The sequence below is a fragment of the Pteropus medius genome, unplaced genomic scaffold (assembly GCF_902729225.1).
Source record: "Pteropus medius unplaced genomic scaffold, Ma_sr-lr_union100, whole genome shotgun sequence".
NCBI classification, from domain to species: Eukaryota; Metazoa; Chordata; class Mammalia; order Chiroptera; family Pteropodidae; genus Pteropus; species Pteropus medius.
Window position 1 is genome coordinate 17,043,589 of NW_024349519.1, and position 16,016 is coordinate 17,059,604.

General features: G+C 34.9%; 1 protein-coding gene and 1 pseudogene across 1 annotated transcript in view; both read left to right on the plus strand.

The window, feature by feature from the left end:
* GYS2 (glycogen synthase 2) overlaps positions 1 to 15,902 on the plus strand; it is a 39,360-nt gene extending 23,458 nt beyond the window's left edge. Inside the window, exons 8-16 of the mRNA XM_039882534.1 lie at positions 926 to 1,032; positions 1,675 to 1,734; positions 2,649 to 2,727; positions 3,695 to 3,808; positions 8,784 to 8,910; positions 10,442 to 10,537; positions 11,428 to 11,591; positions 12,497 to 12,577; positions 14,676 to 15,902. Coding sequence (XP_039738468.1) covers positions 926 to 1,032; positions 1,675 to 1,734; positions 2,649 to 2,727; positions 3,695 to 3,808; positions 8,784 to 8,910; positions 10,442 to 10,537; positions 11,428 to 11,591; positions 12,497 to 12,577; positions 14,676 to 14,897 — 1,050 coding nt within the window. The 3' untranslated portion in view covers positions 14,898 to 15,902. The remainder of the gene's footprint in view (positions 1 to 925; positions 1,033 to 1,674; positions 1,735 to 2,648; positions 2,728 to 3,694; positions 3,809 to 8,783; positions 8,911 to 10,441; positions 10,538 to 11,427; positions 11,592 to 12,496; positions 12,578 to 14,675) is intronic.
* On the plus strand, positions 2,961 to 3,099 carry LOC120618782 (uncharacterized; annotated as a pseudogene).
* Positions 15,903 to 16,016: the final 114 nt, after the last annotated feature.

Consider the following 16,016-nt stretch of genomic DNA (forward strand, 5'->3'; position numbering starts at 1 on the left):
TAGAGTGCAGAGAACACAGATTAGATGGTAAAGTGTTCCACACTCAGGAGATACATGAGTATTCATCTGCTCACAGTTTTAAGTGAGTTTATGCTTTCTTTTCCATAGCTATTTGATATATCATTTCCTTCTGAGAGAAGCTTGGCCAATGGTACTTGTAGGAAGAGGAAAAAGAAAACCATAGATTTTTAGAGTAAAAAAACCCCCACCAGTTTGAATCCCAGCTTTGCCAATAATCTGTTATACAAAGTCAGACTCCTTCCTGTTTTGAACCTCTCTTTCTACATTAGTAAAACAAGGAGAGTGATATCTATAGTGTACAGTTATTACAAAGATAGGGTTAAATTATGCATTCAAAGTACCCAGTACACTGTCTGTCACACCAAAAGTGCTACACACATGCTACTTCCTTTACTTTAGGTCTAAAAAATTAAAATGTAATATCATAACATTTTACAGAAGAAAATAAATAATCAATTGTGCCAATCAATGTGTATAAGCTAGGAAAAAAATTAGAATAAACCAAAACTAAATCCTCATTAACTTTCCAATCCAAAAATTTAAAGAATGAATTTTGGCCTTGTGAAGTTAGCTCACATTTATGTTACCTTTTTTAACCACCGAAAAGCACAGTGATATCAATATCAATGCTATATATTTTAGGTGATTGATGTTATGAAAATATTTTATGTCTGAATTTTTAAATTATTACTTGATAAACCTCTATGGAAAGCCCAATTTATATTAAAACTTCTAAAAGAGCCTCAGTATAGTGGGTGTAATTTCTCTGTGAGTCATAAAAAGTACTGTTTTTATCTAAAGGCATTTTTAAAACGCTATCTTTTCAAAGTTTAAGGTCAATTTGTCACACATTTTATTTTATCTTTGGTCATTGATTCTGTTGTGTGTTCTGATCTCTTGTTAGATGCATAAAAGTGACATCACAGTGGTGGTGTTTTTCATCATGCCTGCCCAGACAAATAATTTCAATGTGGAAACCCTGAAAGGCCAGGCAGTACGAAAACAGCTATGGTAATCTCATGTCTTGAGAATGTTCTTGAACAATAAGTGTAAAGGGATTTTTTATGTGTGTGATTTGTGTTATATCTCCTTGAACTATTTTTTTTCCCCCTTAAGATTATTATGGCACAAATACTACCTGGTTCTCTCCTCACTGGGCTACTACATTGGATTATATAATGCCTATAAAACTGCCACTATAAAAATTTTGGAACGAGCTACCGTGGAATGATAAAGCCTCTGTAAAAATCGTTGAAGATGGGTTGAATTAAAAAAAAAATTATTGTGGAAATATGAAAACATATGGCAAAGTAAAGAAATTATTTACTAATAATATGGCCTCCTACATGCCCATAGCCCAGATTCAATAATTATCAACACACTCCCAATCTTGTTACATCTCTACCTCCACCTTCCAGCCCTCTGCCCTCTTCTGAATATCATCAAGCAAAAAAAATGTTAAGCTCTGTAGGCTGGTCAGAGTGTTCTGCTGCCTCAGCTCTGGAGATTTTAACTCGAGATGAGTTGGCAAATAGGAAAATAATTGAAGAGGCAATACAAAAGTATACACTGACAAAACAACAGCTTTGTTATGAAAAACAAAGATTTTAAACTGTGACTCTTTTTAAATTATAAATCTTTCCGTTTACACAGGGACACTGCACATTCAGTGAAGGAAAAGTTTGGAAAGAAACTCTATGATGCATTATTAAGGTAGGTGCTTTGAATACTTAACACATCAAACATTTGAGGTGTCACTATTCAAACAGCAATTTGGATACTATAATGTATTTATTTTGTTTCAAACATAAAGGAATTACTAACCTTTGAAGATGTGCTGTATCATTTGAGCAGGTGTTCTTTTATCCTTCATCTGAGAAATACTTCTAAACAGGTTATACAGTAAGAAAGTATTTATGTATTAAGATAGATTCTAATTTAATGGGAATCTCATTGGGGTTACTATGCCAAATAGAAGCTGAGGGAGAGGTCATGAGAGTTTAAGTCTAAATATATATTGACTTAATATATATTAAATACATACTTGTGTATATATTAAATTAACATATTTATTAATTAACATTAATTAATGTCAACATGTATTTACTTAATAAATAATAAACTTTATGTATTTTAATAAATAATAAAATAAATAAAATATATACATGTATAAATAATAAAATATAAATAATGAAATCAAATTAAATGTATTATAAAATAATAATATATAAAATATATGGATTTTGCTATGATCCGAAGAGAAAGCTGTGTTGTTTCCTGACCCGGTGACAGGTGAGCATCATTTCTTTTTATCAGTAAAAATATCAACTTATAAATGGACAAGGTACATCACTTTGGAACACAGTACTAAGGAGCAGGCAAAGTATAATGATAGTATCCCCCTGATGGTCAACATCAATGTTTTAAAAAATTTTTTTCAATTTTCTTTTACACTATCAAATGTGTTCTTTTATCATGCTTATTTACACTTTAGAAATTTGTCTGTGAACTTCATTAGGAAATTGTTTGCTTTACATTTATTTTTAAACTGATTAGAACAGTGATATATAGAAAGAATGAAATTAGTGCCAGTTATTTTTATTTTTATTATTAATGTTTCCCCACAGAGGAGAAATTCCTGACATGAACAATATTTTGGATCGAGATGATCTAACAATTATGAAAAGAGCCATCTTTTCAACTCAGGTAATAAAACAGTGCCTACCACTTCTCAAAATTGTTAAACTCGGTTTAGGTCAACATTTTAAATTATTGAAATGGGCTAATTTGGGAAACTTTTAAACCCAAAAGCTAGAAAGTCTTTCTTATATAGTCACCTAAATGACAACTTTGTATGTTCTCTTTTATGAGTGCTTTTTAGAGCTCCTTTTAAAAATCACATGGAACTTGTTTTCATATCCAATTAAAAAATTCATTCAATATTTACCTGGCAGGGGAAATATGGTCACAAAGGTGGTTTTCTCAAGGTGAGGCTCACCCTGATCCCTGCGATATCCCTAAATGTGGGAAATTCCCACATAATTTGTTGTAAAAGAGGACTGCATTTGCACCCCTCCTGGACACACACACACACACACACACACACACACACACACATTCATTTGGAACCAATATATCCAATTGAAAAACTTTGTATATTGCAATGACAACAAAAACGTAAAATTTTCAAAAACATAGAATTTTGAGTGCCATAGAGAAAAGGTAACTTGTTTCTCAGTCAAGAAGAATTATTGCTAAGAAGGAAAGATAAATGTTCTTTAGGCATACTCCAAAATCTCGTCAAAATAGTGGAGACATTAGGCACCAGAGGATAGCCCCTGGATGTCTAAAAGGATCCACGAGATTAGCTCATCTTGAGTCAAGATTTCAGGACACCCTATTCCAAATAAGTCCCAGAAGCAGGCAAGAAGTTTGGCCTTTCATATAATGGTTGCAAGTAAAAAAACAAAAGTATCATGTGTTCACAATATCTGAAGAAAGTCCTTCAACCCATTATCCTCCTCTGAAACACATAAAACTTATTCATCATCATTAGTGTCATCTCAAAAGACTTAAGGCAAAAAGGTTGGAAGACATGTCGCCAGTGACCTATTGTTGAAATTAGTCACGCATTAATTCTTTCCACAATTGACATTTTCTTCTATTACTTCAGCGACAGTCTTTACCTCCAGTGACAACTCACAACATGATTGATGACTCCACTGATCCCATCCTCAGCACCATAAGACGGATCGGACTTTTCAACGGCCGCACAGATAGAGTCAAGGTAGAACTAATCATTTATGTGGGTCACTTCGAAATAAAATAGAATATATTTATTGAGAATGTATTAGAAGCCTCCTTTAATTGTTTTAACATCTATCAAAAACATTTTTTATATTTCTAAAGAAAATGAATTGCCTTGGGTAAGACTGTGGCTGGAAGGTCTCTTGAAATTGAAAGCTTTGAACAAAATTTGCTTTCCTGATCTAATGGACAAGAACTTTATTAAACATTTTCATACCCCCGTGTCTTTGTTAATGTTATCTTCTCTTTCTGAAATACACTTATCTCAGCCATTCTAACTCTTCTTTTGGGATCCAACCTAAGAGTAATCTCTTCTTTGCATTTTTCCTTAATATACATTTATCTACTGCAGACAGAACAATTGTTTCCTTATCTGCATTCCCAAGATACTTTATATCTATTACAATTATAGGAATTATCACATTGAATTATATATATATATATATATATATATATATATATATATATATATATATATATATATTTAATTTATGTGCCCATTTCTCCAGAAAGACTATGAGTCCTTTGAAGCAGCAATCATGTGTCGTATATATTTTATTTTCTCCATTTTCATCCTCCGAGAAGCAGATACCAAGACAGGATTTGACAGAAAAACACTTATTGGTGGTAGTGCCTGTGAGAGATAAAGAGATTGAAAGCATGAGCAGGCAGGGAGGTGCAGTCAGACTCTGTGAAGAGAGCAGGAAGGAAAGATGTGGTAAGGAGAGTCACAGACTGCAGCCCTGTTCTAAAATAGTTTCAGCCCCTCCCCCTTTTGTTCCCCACAGAAAGGCAAATGTAATTAACAGAAAGCTAGACTTCATAAAAATGCACAAATACATGAAAAATATACACACATAGCAGCACTATATAGTGACTCAAAAGGGAATTGACCAAGACCACTCAACATAGCTTGTCAGTTAGCTAAAAAAAACATACTAGTGTGCTCGTGCATCCCCAAAAACAATAACAAAAAAAAGCCCAGCAGGTAAATAATTTTCGACAGCTAACACAAATTCTATATTATTTTACAATGCCCCCTTTCTTAATACAAAAGGTGCCCTCGTGTGCATGTGTCTTTTCTCACTATAATAACATATCGGTGTTACTACATAAGTTTTCTTCTATTTAACCTTTTCTTTACATTTTACCTTCACATGTAAATCCCACCTTCTACCTACCAAAACAGTTTCAAGTTGGCAGGCAGATGGCTGCATTGTTCTATGAGTACTGGTATACATTGGTTTTAATAGGGATTATTGTTAATAGGGACAGGGATTCCCAATGAAAAGTTGCCCATTAAAAGAATCACTCATTGAGAAGATGTGGGTTGGCACTAGTACCCATCTCTGCCTGTCCCATAGGCCAGGAGCAGCTACTGTGGTGGATCTAGAGCAGAGGCAGTTGGGCCTGTCAGACAAGATCTCTGGGCCAGAATCTCTTGAAGGAAATCTGAGCAGCAAATTTAAGACTGCCCCATCTCTGAAGAAGATAAGATACCAAGTCCTTAAAGGCTGTACTCTAACTGGTTGCCTTTAAATCTCTGAATTTTATAAAATTCATTTTATAAAGTTACTTTATAAAATGATAAAGTTACTTAATCTGCCTAGACTTAGACTTCTCAAAATGGTGATGAAATAGGCCCACACTCACAGAATTGTTGTGAGGATTTAAAGAGTCATAGATGCTGCATTTATGTACATAGCATATTATTGGTAGTTAATAACTTTTAGAAGAGAGGCATGATCAGGGTTTGGTGAGAGTAGAAGATGGAAGATATGTCTTTGACTGCAGGATTTGATCAAATGTTTTATTAAAAAGATGACATGTTAGCTAGATCTTGGTCAATGAGCAAGAGTTTATCATACAAATAACAGGAGGGAGGGCTCACCACACAAAAGAAGAAGTAGATAAAAAGGTACAAAAATATAATAGCACATGACTCATGTATAGTGAATGGAAAAGGAAGTTTATCTCATACAAAGTATATTTATGCAGTGAAATTATATTTTGAGATATTCATTTATTATCATAAAGTAAACACACTCACACACAAAAGAAATAAAAGAATAACTTCTCCTAATGATATACATTCAAAGCACTGAGATGAATTTGGTTAATTTGAAATTAGATATTTTGTTTTATTAACAATATCCTCTAAAAGCTTGACACTAACTCAGGGCCTGTGCTAAGATAACTATTTGATTGCCTGTCTATATTTGATTCCCTGGATATTTATAGAAACCCATAGAGTGGTTCTTAATTCTCAGAGTGGATTGACAAGTTTTTTATATAAATGTGACCATTTGATTCAGGAAATGCTGCAGATTATTTTGATCTTGAATTTTTCTTCTATCCTGCCTGAGCAGTGTATTATAGTGAGAAAAGGCTAGGCTACAGATTTTGGGTTTAGAACCTGTCTTGCCCTTCTGTTAAAATAATTAACTTCCTGGGACCTTACTTCTGTCCTAGGATAAATACAGTCAATCAAGTTGTGTGTGTGTGTGTGTGTGTGTGTGTGTGTGTGTGTGTGTGTGTGTGTTTTATTGTTGTTGTTGTTTCCTACTGACCCAGGGCCTTCTTTGAGCCAGGTGCTCTATTAAAGGCTTTTGTATATAAGATCTTATTTAATCCTCCCTATAACCTTGGGCTGACCTCTAATATTCTTTCTCTGCCCTGGGCTTCTGAAGTTGGCTGTTTTAGGGCCCAGACAGCTGTTTTCTTATTTTAGTTGTGCAATCATTCTGTTTGGCTGGGAACAAAACAAATGAGCCATGGTGTTTTCATGTTCCAGAATGGACATTGAAGAGTACAAATTTTCCTAAATGTGGAAATGCCAAAGTAGGCACAATGCCTTTAAAACCCCACTTTCCTAATATTTGCCAAGAGAGCTGTCAATCTGATGGTTGCCCCGACAGTCGGTGTCTGTATCTTTTGTCTCTTTTCCAAGTGCAGCTCTTTGTATGTAATAGGAACTCAAATTATGCTTTTGTTGAGAACTGCTATAGCAAAATACAAAGGACTAGGTGGCTTATAAACAATGGACATTTATTTCTCATAATTCTGTAAGCTGGGAAGTCCAAGATCAAGTTTCCAATGTGGTTGAGTTCTGGTAAGGGCCCTCTTCCAAGTTCATAGATGGTGCCTTCTTGCTGTGTCCTCACATGGTGGAAGGCACTAGGGATCTCTCCGTCCTTTATAAGGCACTAATATATATATAATATGTAACTTATATTATACTTTAATATACTTACATTACATAGAGTATTATATAAACATATAATACTAATTATAATTATATATCATATTAAATATATATTGTATAGATAGCTCTATAATTATATATATAATCCCAATGCTTTTAAAATCAGATTTCATTTATTTTTAGTAAATGATATAGAGGGAAGCTGACAGATAACAATAGTTCAGTGAGACCTCTAATAAATAGGATTCATTCATCCAGGTGACCAGTTAAGCAGCTATTCTGTTCATGACTTTACAATTACAGTCATGCTCGGTTGTCTCTGCCTTTGCAGAACATTACAGGCAGTGCAGTCCCAGAACCGGCTCATACCAGTGCACAAGAGCCAATTGTTAATTTTCAATCGAAACTCTAAGTTGGTAATTAATACGAGATTTTCTCAAATATCAGCAAAAACATTATATGATAATTAATTGACTATATAGAATTTATAATAAGGAGTATTATATATTTTTAATACACTTTATTTTTTAGAGTAGTTCTTGGTTCACAGCAAAACTGAGCAGAAAGTACAGAGTCATAGACCATCTGTCCCATACGTGTACAACCTCCTCCACTGTCAACATCCTGCCCCACGGTGATACATTTGTTATAATAGATGAACCTACATTGACACATCATTATCACCAAAGATTCATGATTTACATTAGGGTTCACTCCTAGTCTTGTATAGTCTATACATTTTGATAAATATATAATAACATGTATCCACTGTTATAGTATGGTACAGAATAGTTCATTACCCTAAAAATCCTCTGTGCTCTATTCATTTCTCTTTCTTCCTGATGCATAGTAACTGCTGATCTTTTTATAGTTTCTACAGTTTTGCATTTTCCAGAATGTCATAAAGTTGGAATTATACAGTATATGACCTTTTCAGATTGGCTTCTTTCACTTACTCATATGCATTTAAGTTTCCTCCATGTCTTTTCATGGCTTGATAGCTCATTTCTTTTTAGCCCTGAATAATATTCCATTGTCTGGATATACCACAGTTTATTTATCCATTCACCTACTAAAAGACATTTTGGTTGCTTCCAAGTTTTAATAATTATGAATAAAGCTGATATAAATATGTGTGCAGATTTTTGTGTGTACATTTTTTATTTGGAAATTGTATGCTATAATGGTATCCTTTATATCAGTAAGATTTATATTAAACTTATGTATAAATACATATTTATACTTTCGTTTTTCAGTTCTTGAACATTTACCAGCATATCACTGCTTACAGCCATGGTAAACACTTTTGCATTAATTCTGTGTGCAATAGGAAGCTATTAAAATATTTCGAGCAGGTGAATGGCTGGTATTTTTAAAGGTTCACTCTGGTTGTGTTGAGTAAGACCTTAGCAAATTAGAAGCAGTCAGAGAACCAAATAAAACTTTATTGCCAATAAAATCTTGGTTGGAAGATGTGGTTTAGCATGAGAACAAAAATGGCCCATGAACTCCCTAGCCTCCAACTTGGCCTTGGAAACTGAGGAAAAGTTAGTTCACAGAGTAGATACTTATGTAGAATGGAGAGAGGAGAAAAGAAGCACTCAGGCTTTTTTCTTTCTTATCTCTCTCTCTCTTTTCCTCTGAATCTAGAATACAAGGATTCTACAATATTGAAATAACCAAATTGTAGGAAATTTTTTTGCTTAATTTCTTCTTTCTTTTCGTTCTCATTAGAATTTTCCTTTTTTAGGTGATTTTGCACCCAGAGTTCCTATCCTCCACCAGCCCCTTGTTACCTATGGATTATGAAGAGTTCGTCCGAGGTTGTCATCTTGGAGTATTTCCATCATACTATGAACCATGGGGTTATACTCCAGGTATGTGACATGTATGGATTGTGGAATGTTTAGAATTTTATTGCTATTTTATTTTATGCATGTGTGCATGATATTCAAAGTTGACATGTAATTTACTGTGGAATAGAGAAACACAAAATCAAAGCACAAGTGACTGAGGGTATGTGGTTGAAGACAATGTTGTATAACTTAACGGCAGACTTTTCGCCAAAATATCATTTTACAGGACAAAGTTAAACTTAACCCAAAATGATAGAGGAGATATAGCTAGTGTTTTAACATAAAGGTCAGCAAAGCTGTTATAAAAGATAAGTAGACAGAAAAAGAAATTTGATAAATACGCCATAGCGAATGAATCATTCTGTTTTAAATTAACTGGAGGAAGAGGCCACTCCTCACCTAATCTATAATTACAGAAATAATGAAACCTCTGGTGGTATAAGTTTGGTGTTAGCATATGAGATAACAATTTTTTTTTTAAAGAATAATCATTTCATGTGGTACTAACTCTAAATCACTCCAGTAAGTATTTGTTAAAGTGTGTGTTTTGTGTTTTGAGAAAACCCAATGAATATAAGCATTTATTTCATTAAATTCACTGAGTGGACACATAGTGAGCATACATGGGCACCTGACATTTTACTAAATGCGTGTTAATAAGAGTATTTAACAAAAATAAGGATCTGTTATGTTCTACAGAATTGTAGACAAAATTTTGTAATATACATAAATTTTTCTAGGGAGGAGTTCTAAAGTTTTATTAGATTCTCAAATGGGTCAATAATCCCAATTTACCTTCCTTTCTTCAATGCCCCCCGCAAAAATAGGAAATCACTTGCAGAGCAGGACAAAAGGCCACTGTTTAAATTGTATTACTTCATGGGTAATGGGGAAATTGGTTTTTTTTTCCTCCCCCAACTGCACTAGTCAACCAAAAGTTATTTCATAATCAAATAGAAATTCCTTGCTAAAAATGCAGATATCCTCGAGAGTGGTAATGTTTCTTCAGACATATCTGATAGTTTCTGAAAAACAGGTTTTGTCTAAAAGGTGAGAGAGGTTTGAAAGAGACCATGGGGTTCACCGAGCACCTGAGAACGTGGAAGAGATTTATGCCAAGGGGGATTTCTATGATGGGAGGAGCTGGTCATTACCAAAACATTGGCCTACTCCATAAACTTGCCAAATATTTAGAGACGTAAGCTTAGAATGGAGCGCAAAACCAGCGGGAATGACAGTATAGAGTAGCAGTTTCCAGCAAGAGCTCTGGAGCTGGGAGTCCAGCTTCAAACCCAGCCCCCTCCCCGCCCCGCCCCCAACCTTTCCCCTGACTTTGTGAAGTTGGGCAACCTATTTCGCTTTTCGGCACCTCAGGGAGATAATAATAGCCTCACTTTACAGGGTTGTTGAGAAGATTAAAGGAGTAAACACGTGAAGAGCTTAGTACTGTGCCTGGCACAAAGTAAACATTGCTGTTACTAGATAGGGAGGGGCTTTTTTCTCTGCATGCGTAACAGGAAATAGAAGCAAGCCTTTGTCTGTCCTCTGGCAGCTGAATGCACTGTGATGGGCATCCCCAGTGTGACAACAAACCTCTCTGGCTTTGGCTGTTTCATGCAGGAGCACGTGGCTGATCCTACTGCGTATGGTGAGGTTTTTCATCATTATTCTAACCCGGGGAGAAGTGACCTTTAACCAAACAAAGCATAGGGTCTTTAGACCTAACTCTAAAGCTCTCTTGATTAAACTAATGTTTATACTTATCTAACAAAAAATAGATTTGATCACATGGTCTACAGGAAAGATAAGAATGCTGTTAATATTAAATATATTGCCCAAAAGACAAACTGCAAAAGAAGTGCTAAACTTGGATAAACCTTCTCTTTACCTTTTTTCCCCTGAACTGGTTTGGCCTTCTAATACTTAAAAGTGATATTACAATAACCAAGGCCTTAGAGTACGTACATTGGTCAACATAATTATTTAAAAAGTTTGTGCCAAGTTAGCAAATTCACTTACATTATTTAAGATGGCAGGAGAATCTGCATATCTCTATGTCTGTGTTGCCTAGCAGCAAGAAAAGTTTGAATGGGCTGGATTCTCTGCCTACACATTTTAATTCCCTGGTCTTTTGCAATTGTTCTGTCACTGTTCTCTTTCCTCAGGTTAGAGCTGTGGTTCTCAGCCTTGGCTGCATGCTGGGAACACTGGGGAGCTTAAAAAAGACTGACACCCAGGTCTTACCCCAGAGATTCTGGTTAGTGAGTGGCCCCCGGATGAGGGGATTACTGATCCAGGGTATCCATACACTGTCAGATTTTTTTAAAAGTAAGATCTATTTTGTTAGCTGTGTGTTGTTGACCTTTGTAAACCATAGAAGAAATACAACTTTGGAACAGAAAAGACAAATCAGAGGCAATAAGGGAGTTAGGAAGTAGATACTGCATGCAGTCTAGCTTAGAATCTGAGGACTAGGAGAAAAAATGCCCTAAGGTTAGCCTTACTTTTTACTTGTGCTTTGGTTTTTGTGTCCCTCAGGTATTTACATCGTTGACAGGCGGTTCCGTTCTCCTGATGATTCTTGCAATCAGTTGACTCAGTTTCTCTATGGATTTTGCAAACAGTCACGCCGCCAAAGAATTATCCAGAGAAACCGCACTGAGAGGCTCTCAGATCTTCTGGACTGGAGATACTTAGGCAGAGTAAGCAAGTTTGTGGTCAACACAGAGGACCACTTTAGAAATCCCACTGGACTACAAAAGTATTGATTCTAGTCATAATCTGTAAAGTCAACTCAGTATCATAATTGTTAAAATCTCAGTGATGTTGTTACATACTTTTTTTACTTAATATGAATTTGCAAAGTCCTAAGTCCAATTCTTTACATTTAGTCTGAGCCCATAACACCAAGTTCATCAGGATCTAGCACTAAAATTACTAGTTTTTCTATTTTCATTTCTTAACTTGATGCGTTACGGGTATACAGAAATGTTTCATGAAGATGAGGAAAACATCAAGAGAAAAGTCTCTACTTAGTTTCATTCTAAGAAATAGTGTGATCTTATTCTTCCATTACAGAGAGTAGTAGGAATAATATTACTTTTCAAAATGACTAGTGCAGAAGAAAATATCTTGTTTCATGCAGTAGGTTTATAAATACCCAGATGTTCATATATCTTAGCACTGGATAATTTAATAAAAAAGAAGCTGACTTTGCCTTCACATAATGTATCTGCTTAGATACTGCTAAACTTCCCCAGACAAATGATAGATGTTGTCATTTGCTGTCTTTCTATACACACTAGTCTTAGTACTTAGCAGTTTTTATTTAAAAAACTACTGTTTTCAGTCACCTTAGCACTCAATTCAGAGTTCAGTAAGGCCAGTATGGCTTTTCCCTCCAATTTTTGTATTTCTTTACCTAGTCATTGAAAAATAATAAAACTATAAACTGTCTTTTTCCACCAGATTCTCAAACTTAGGATGAATAAAATCTGCCACTTTCTAAAAAAATATATTTCATAACTAGGAGAATAATATTTTATAGAACTTGGTTATCAAAGCATATGAATCTTTTTTTAACCCATACATTGGCCTTCTATCATAGTATTACCAGCACGCCAGGCACTTGACATTAAGCAGAGCCTTTCCAGATAAATTCTATATGGAACCTACATCACCGCCATCGGTAAATATTTTATATATTGTTTTTTGTTGTTGTTTCGAAAGCTAAATTTATTTGTGATAAATCCGAACAATACTTTTTAATTAGAAAGTAGCTAAGTACACAAACTATTATACGTTTTCATAGTGTCACATCAAAGCAAAGAATAGAGGAACTGACAGATCAGGCCAACTCAAAGCCCTCGATTCAGAGTTAGGCTCATGTATAAGATGAGCAGACAGTCAGCTAATTCATGTCATGGAGAAGCACCTCCATATCAGAACTCTCTCTGCCTTAGTGCTTGAAACTGCTCCATTAGATATCCATTTTTTTGAGAATTGCTCAAAAATAAAGTGGCCTGCTCTAACAGGAAGTTATTTGGTATCTAAGAAAGTGTTTAAACATAGGATAACGACTTGCCAAGACTAATATAGAGTGAATCCAAACACCACAGGAGGAATTGGACAAAATGAGCATTTATGTTCCATTCAGCAGTGCCCACCAAGGAGCCTTCTGAAGTCCAGCTAGACATTATATTCTTGAGACTAGCATAGGCCATTTGTCATCAGAATCAATTAAAGGGATTCAGACAGGAAAAGCAGCTTGAAGCAGAGCAGCATTGGGCATCTCTCTTTAATGGCATTGTCCTTACAGCAGTCTAGTAGTGGTCTCAGAGCTAAACCTCTTTGCCCTCTTATCAGGTGACAGCGTAGGTACAAGAAGGTAAGACCCATACCATTGGATATGAGATAGCTTCTATGACTCAGAGGAGCCAATAGTTCATGTAAATCTCCACAGACATCTTCCATAGTTGCCCAGAAATATGCTCAGTTACAACAGTCGTCAAATTCAGGGATTCCCCCAAACTATAGATCCTCATTTAGTATTTATACATTCTCCAAGTTCAGATATAATTTCCCAGGCAGGGGTCACTTTTAGCATACATAATTTTGCCTAATAATACAACTTATATTCCACCTATCAGCTGTCCAGGAGAACAGGCCTAGAAAGTTAACCCAGTGTAAAATTTGCCCATTGAGAAGATGAAAGGGTTTTGTAAATCTCTCAATCTATAAATTCCACTCCCATGTTCATAATTCTGAGTTAATTGCTTAGTTTATTTAGAGACAGACACTCCACTTGAAGATAGCTCAGCTGTATTCATCTAATAAGCTAATTATTCAACTGTTAAGTATTGAGCATGTGCTCTGAGCCAGGACTCAGCTCTTTTTCTGTGTTGCTTTCAGGTAGAGTACCTGAACCTCGAAATGACTGTACAAGTATGACATAATAATTATGTATAAATATGATTGAAATACAGAGTGGCAAATACTGTAACAATTTTATACATTTGTCTCCCCATTTCAGGCATGTGCCCTCCTAGAGGGCAAGGATCATGTTTTTCATCTGTTTCCTCAGTGCCATTATCATGCCTGACCTATAGTTGGTGCTTAGTATGTGTTTAACAAATATGTTATCTCAATGAATTTTAGGTAAAAGGGCAATTTGATTAAAACCTAGTGGTATCTTCTCATTAACTAAAATAAAAGTAGCTGGTGGAATTTCAGGGTCAGCTAAGTGGTCTGGCTTCCAGGATTCTTTCTAATAGTGGCTGTCTATCGTATGCCTAGGCAGCCAATGTCCTGCCATTTCACTGAGCAAATCTAAAAGATGACATGGAGACTGATGCTATCAGCAGTGTAACATAGTAGTTGAAATTAAAGGTTCTGGAGTGATCACTACCCCAGTACAAATCTTTGCTCTACCACTTATGTACTGTGTGACCTTGGGCAAATCATTTGGCCTCTCTAACCCTCAATTTTCTTCTGTAAATGGGAAAAGCAAATTTATTGGAGTGTCATTACAAAGATTAAATAAGATAACATATAGATAGTTATCTGGCATATATCAATGCTTAATAAAAATAAAGCTATTTATTTCATGAATCCCTCTTGAGCTTGTTGGTACCAGAGTCAAAATAAATCAAAGTTAATAGCCCTTGAACAGACCACAAAAAATATCCAATTATGTTTTTTATTAAATGCACATGTAAAGTGTTCACATCATTGGAAAATCAAGAAGTCATCATAATAATGTTGTGTCTTATATTTGTCTTTGGCAGACAGAAGGATTTAAATATCCCAGGCCCTCCTCAGTACCACCTTCTCCTTCAGGGTCTCAGGTCTCCAGTCCTCAGAGCAGTGATGTGGAAGATGAAGATGAGGATGAGAGATATGATGAAGAAGAGGAGGCAGAAAGGGATCGGTTGAATATCAAGTCACCATTTCCTTTGGGTCATGTTCCTCACGGCAAGAAAAAGCTTCATGGTGAATACAAGAACTGAATTCCACATTGTTGAACAGAACTAATTTAGTGAGAACAGAGAAAGAATGATTATTTAAGGAAATGAAAATGCCATAAATTCCACTTTCTTTTAAGTGTCACAGTGGGATTTCTTCTGTGCCTAAAAAGTGGAGATTAAATTGAGTAGCAATTTTATAATTTATAATAAAATCCAAGTTATTTTCTTCAACTCCTTTTCCCCAGTAAACTTAGGCAGGAGGAAGAGTGTTAATTAAAGGAGGAAGGCAGAAAGTATTTTTAAAATGGTTAATTTAAGCAATAAGAATTTCCGTTAACTCGTCTATTTTCAAATTATCATCACCATAATCCTTTGCTTGGTATTTATACAGCTTCTATACCTACCAAATAAGTCTCCCATTCTCACCCCAAAGGATCTTGTTCTTAGCCATGGATGTGTACTTCATACATATTTTAAATAACTTGGTCTTTATTTTCATTTTCCACACGAGTCAGAAATATTAATTTATATCTAGCTTTGCAGGCGATCAAAATCCATAAGAAAATAGCCAACCTAAATCCAGATCTTGACATATATTAGTACATATTTACAAGATTACTTCTCAAATGAATGACAGGAAGATGTTAGCATCAGCACTGTACCATTTGACTATAATATTTTTTTTTTGGTTTAAAAGGAAAGTCTTTTTGAAAAATTGGTCAGTCTTCCACAGATGATAAATTGTTAAATCCAAAATGAATAAATATATCAATATTTAAATATTTAACCTTCACTAATAATGCCGTCTTTAAAATTCTTTTAGTCATTTAAATAAGACAACATCTGTAAAGCACCTGCTATGTAATAATGCCTTATGAAGGACATTTAAAATTATCTTTTAAAAAAGATAACAAAAAGAAAATTTAGAGTCTACTTTATAGAAAGGACAGTGTCTCTAACACATTCATGATGTGATTAAAGACATTATCGAATGATTGTAATTCAGCATTTTCATGTTTTAAGTGTAATTAAATCTAAATTTGCGGGGGAAAAAAATCCACACTCTTGGATTGCTTTTTTCACAACTGAGTATTATTACATTTAGATCACAGTGAATACCTTGGTTGGCATATCAGCTGGCCTAGGTCAGTAGAGGCTCTA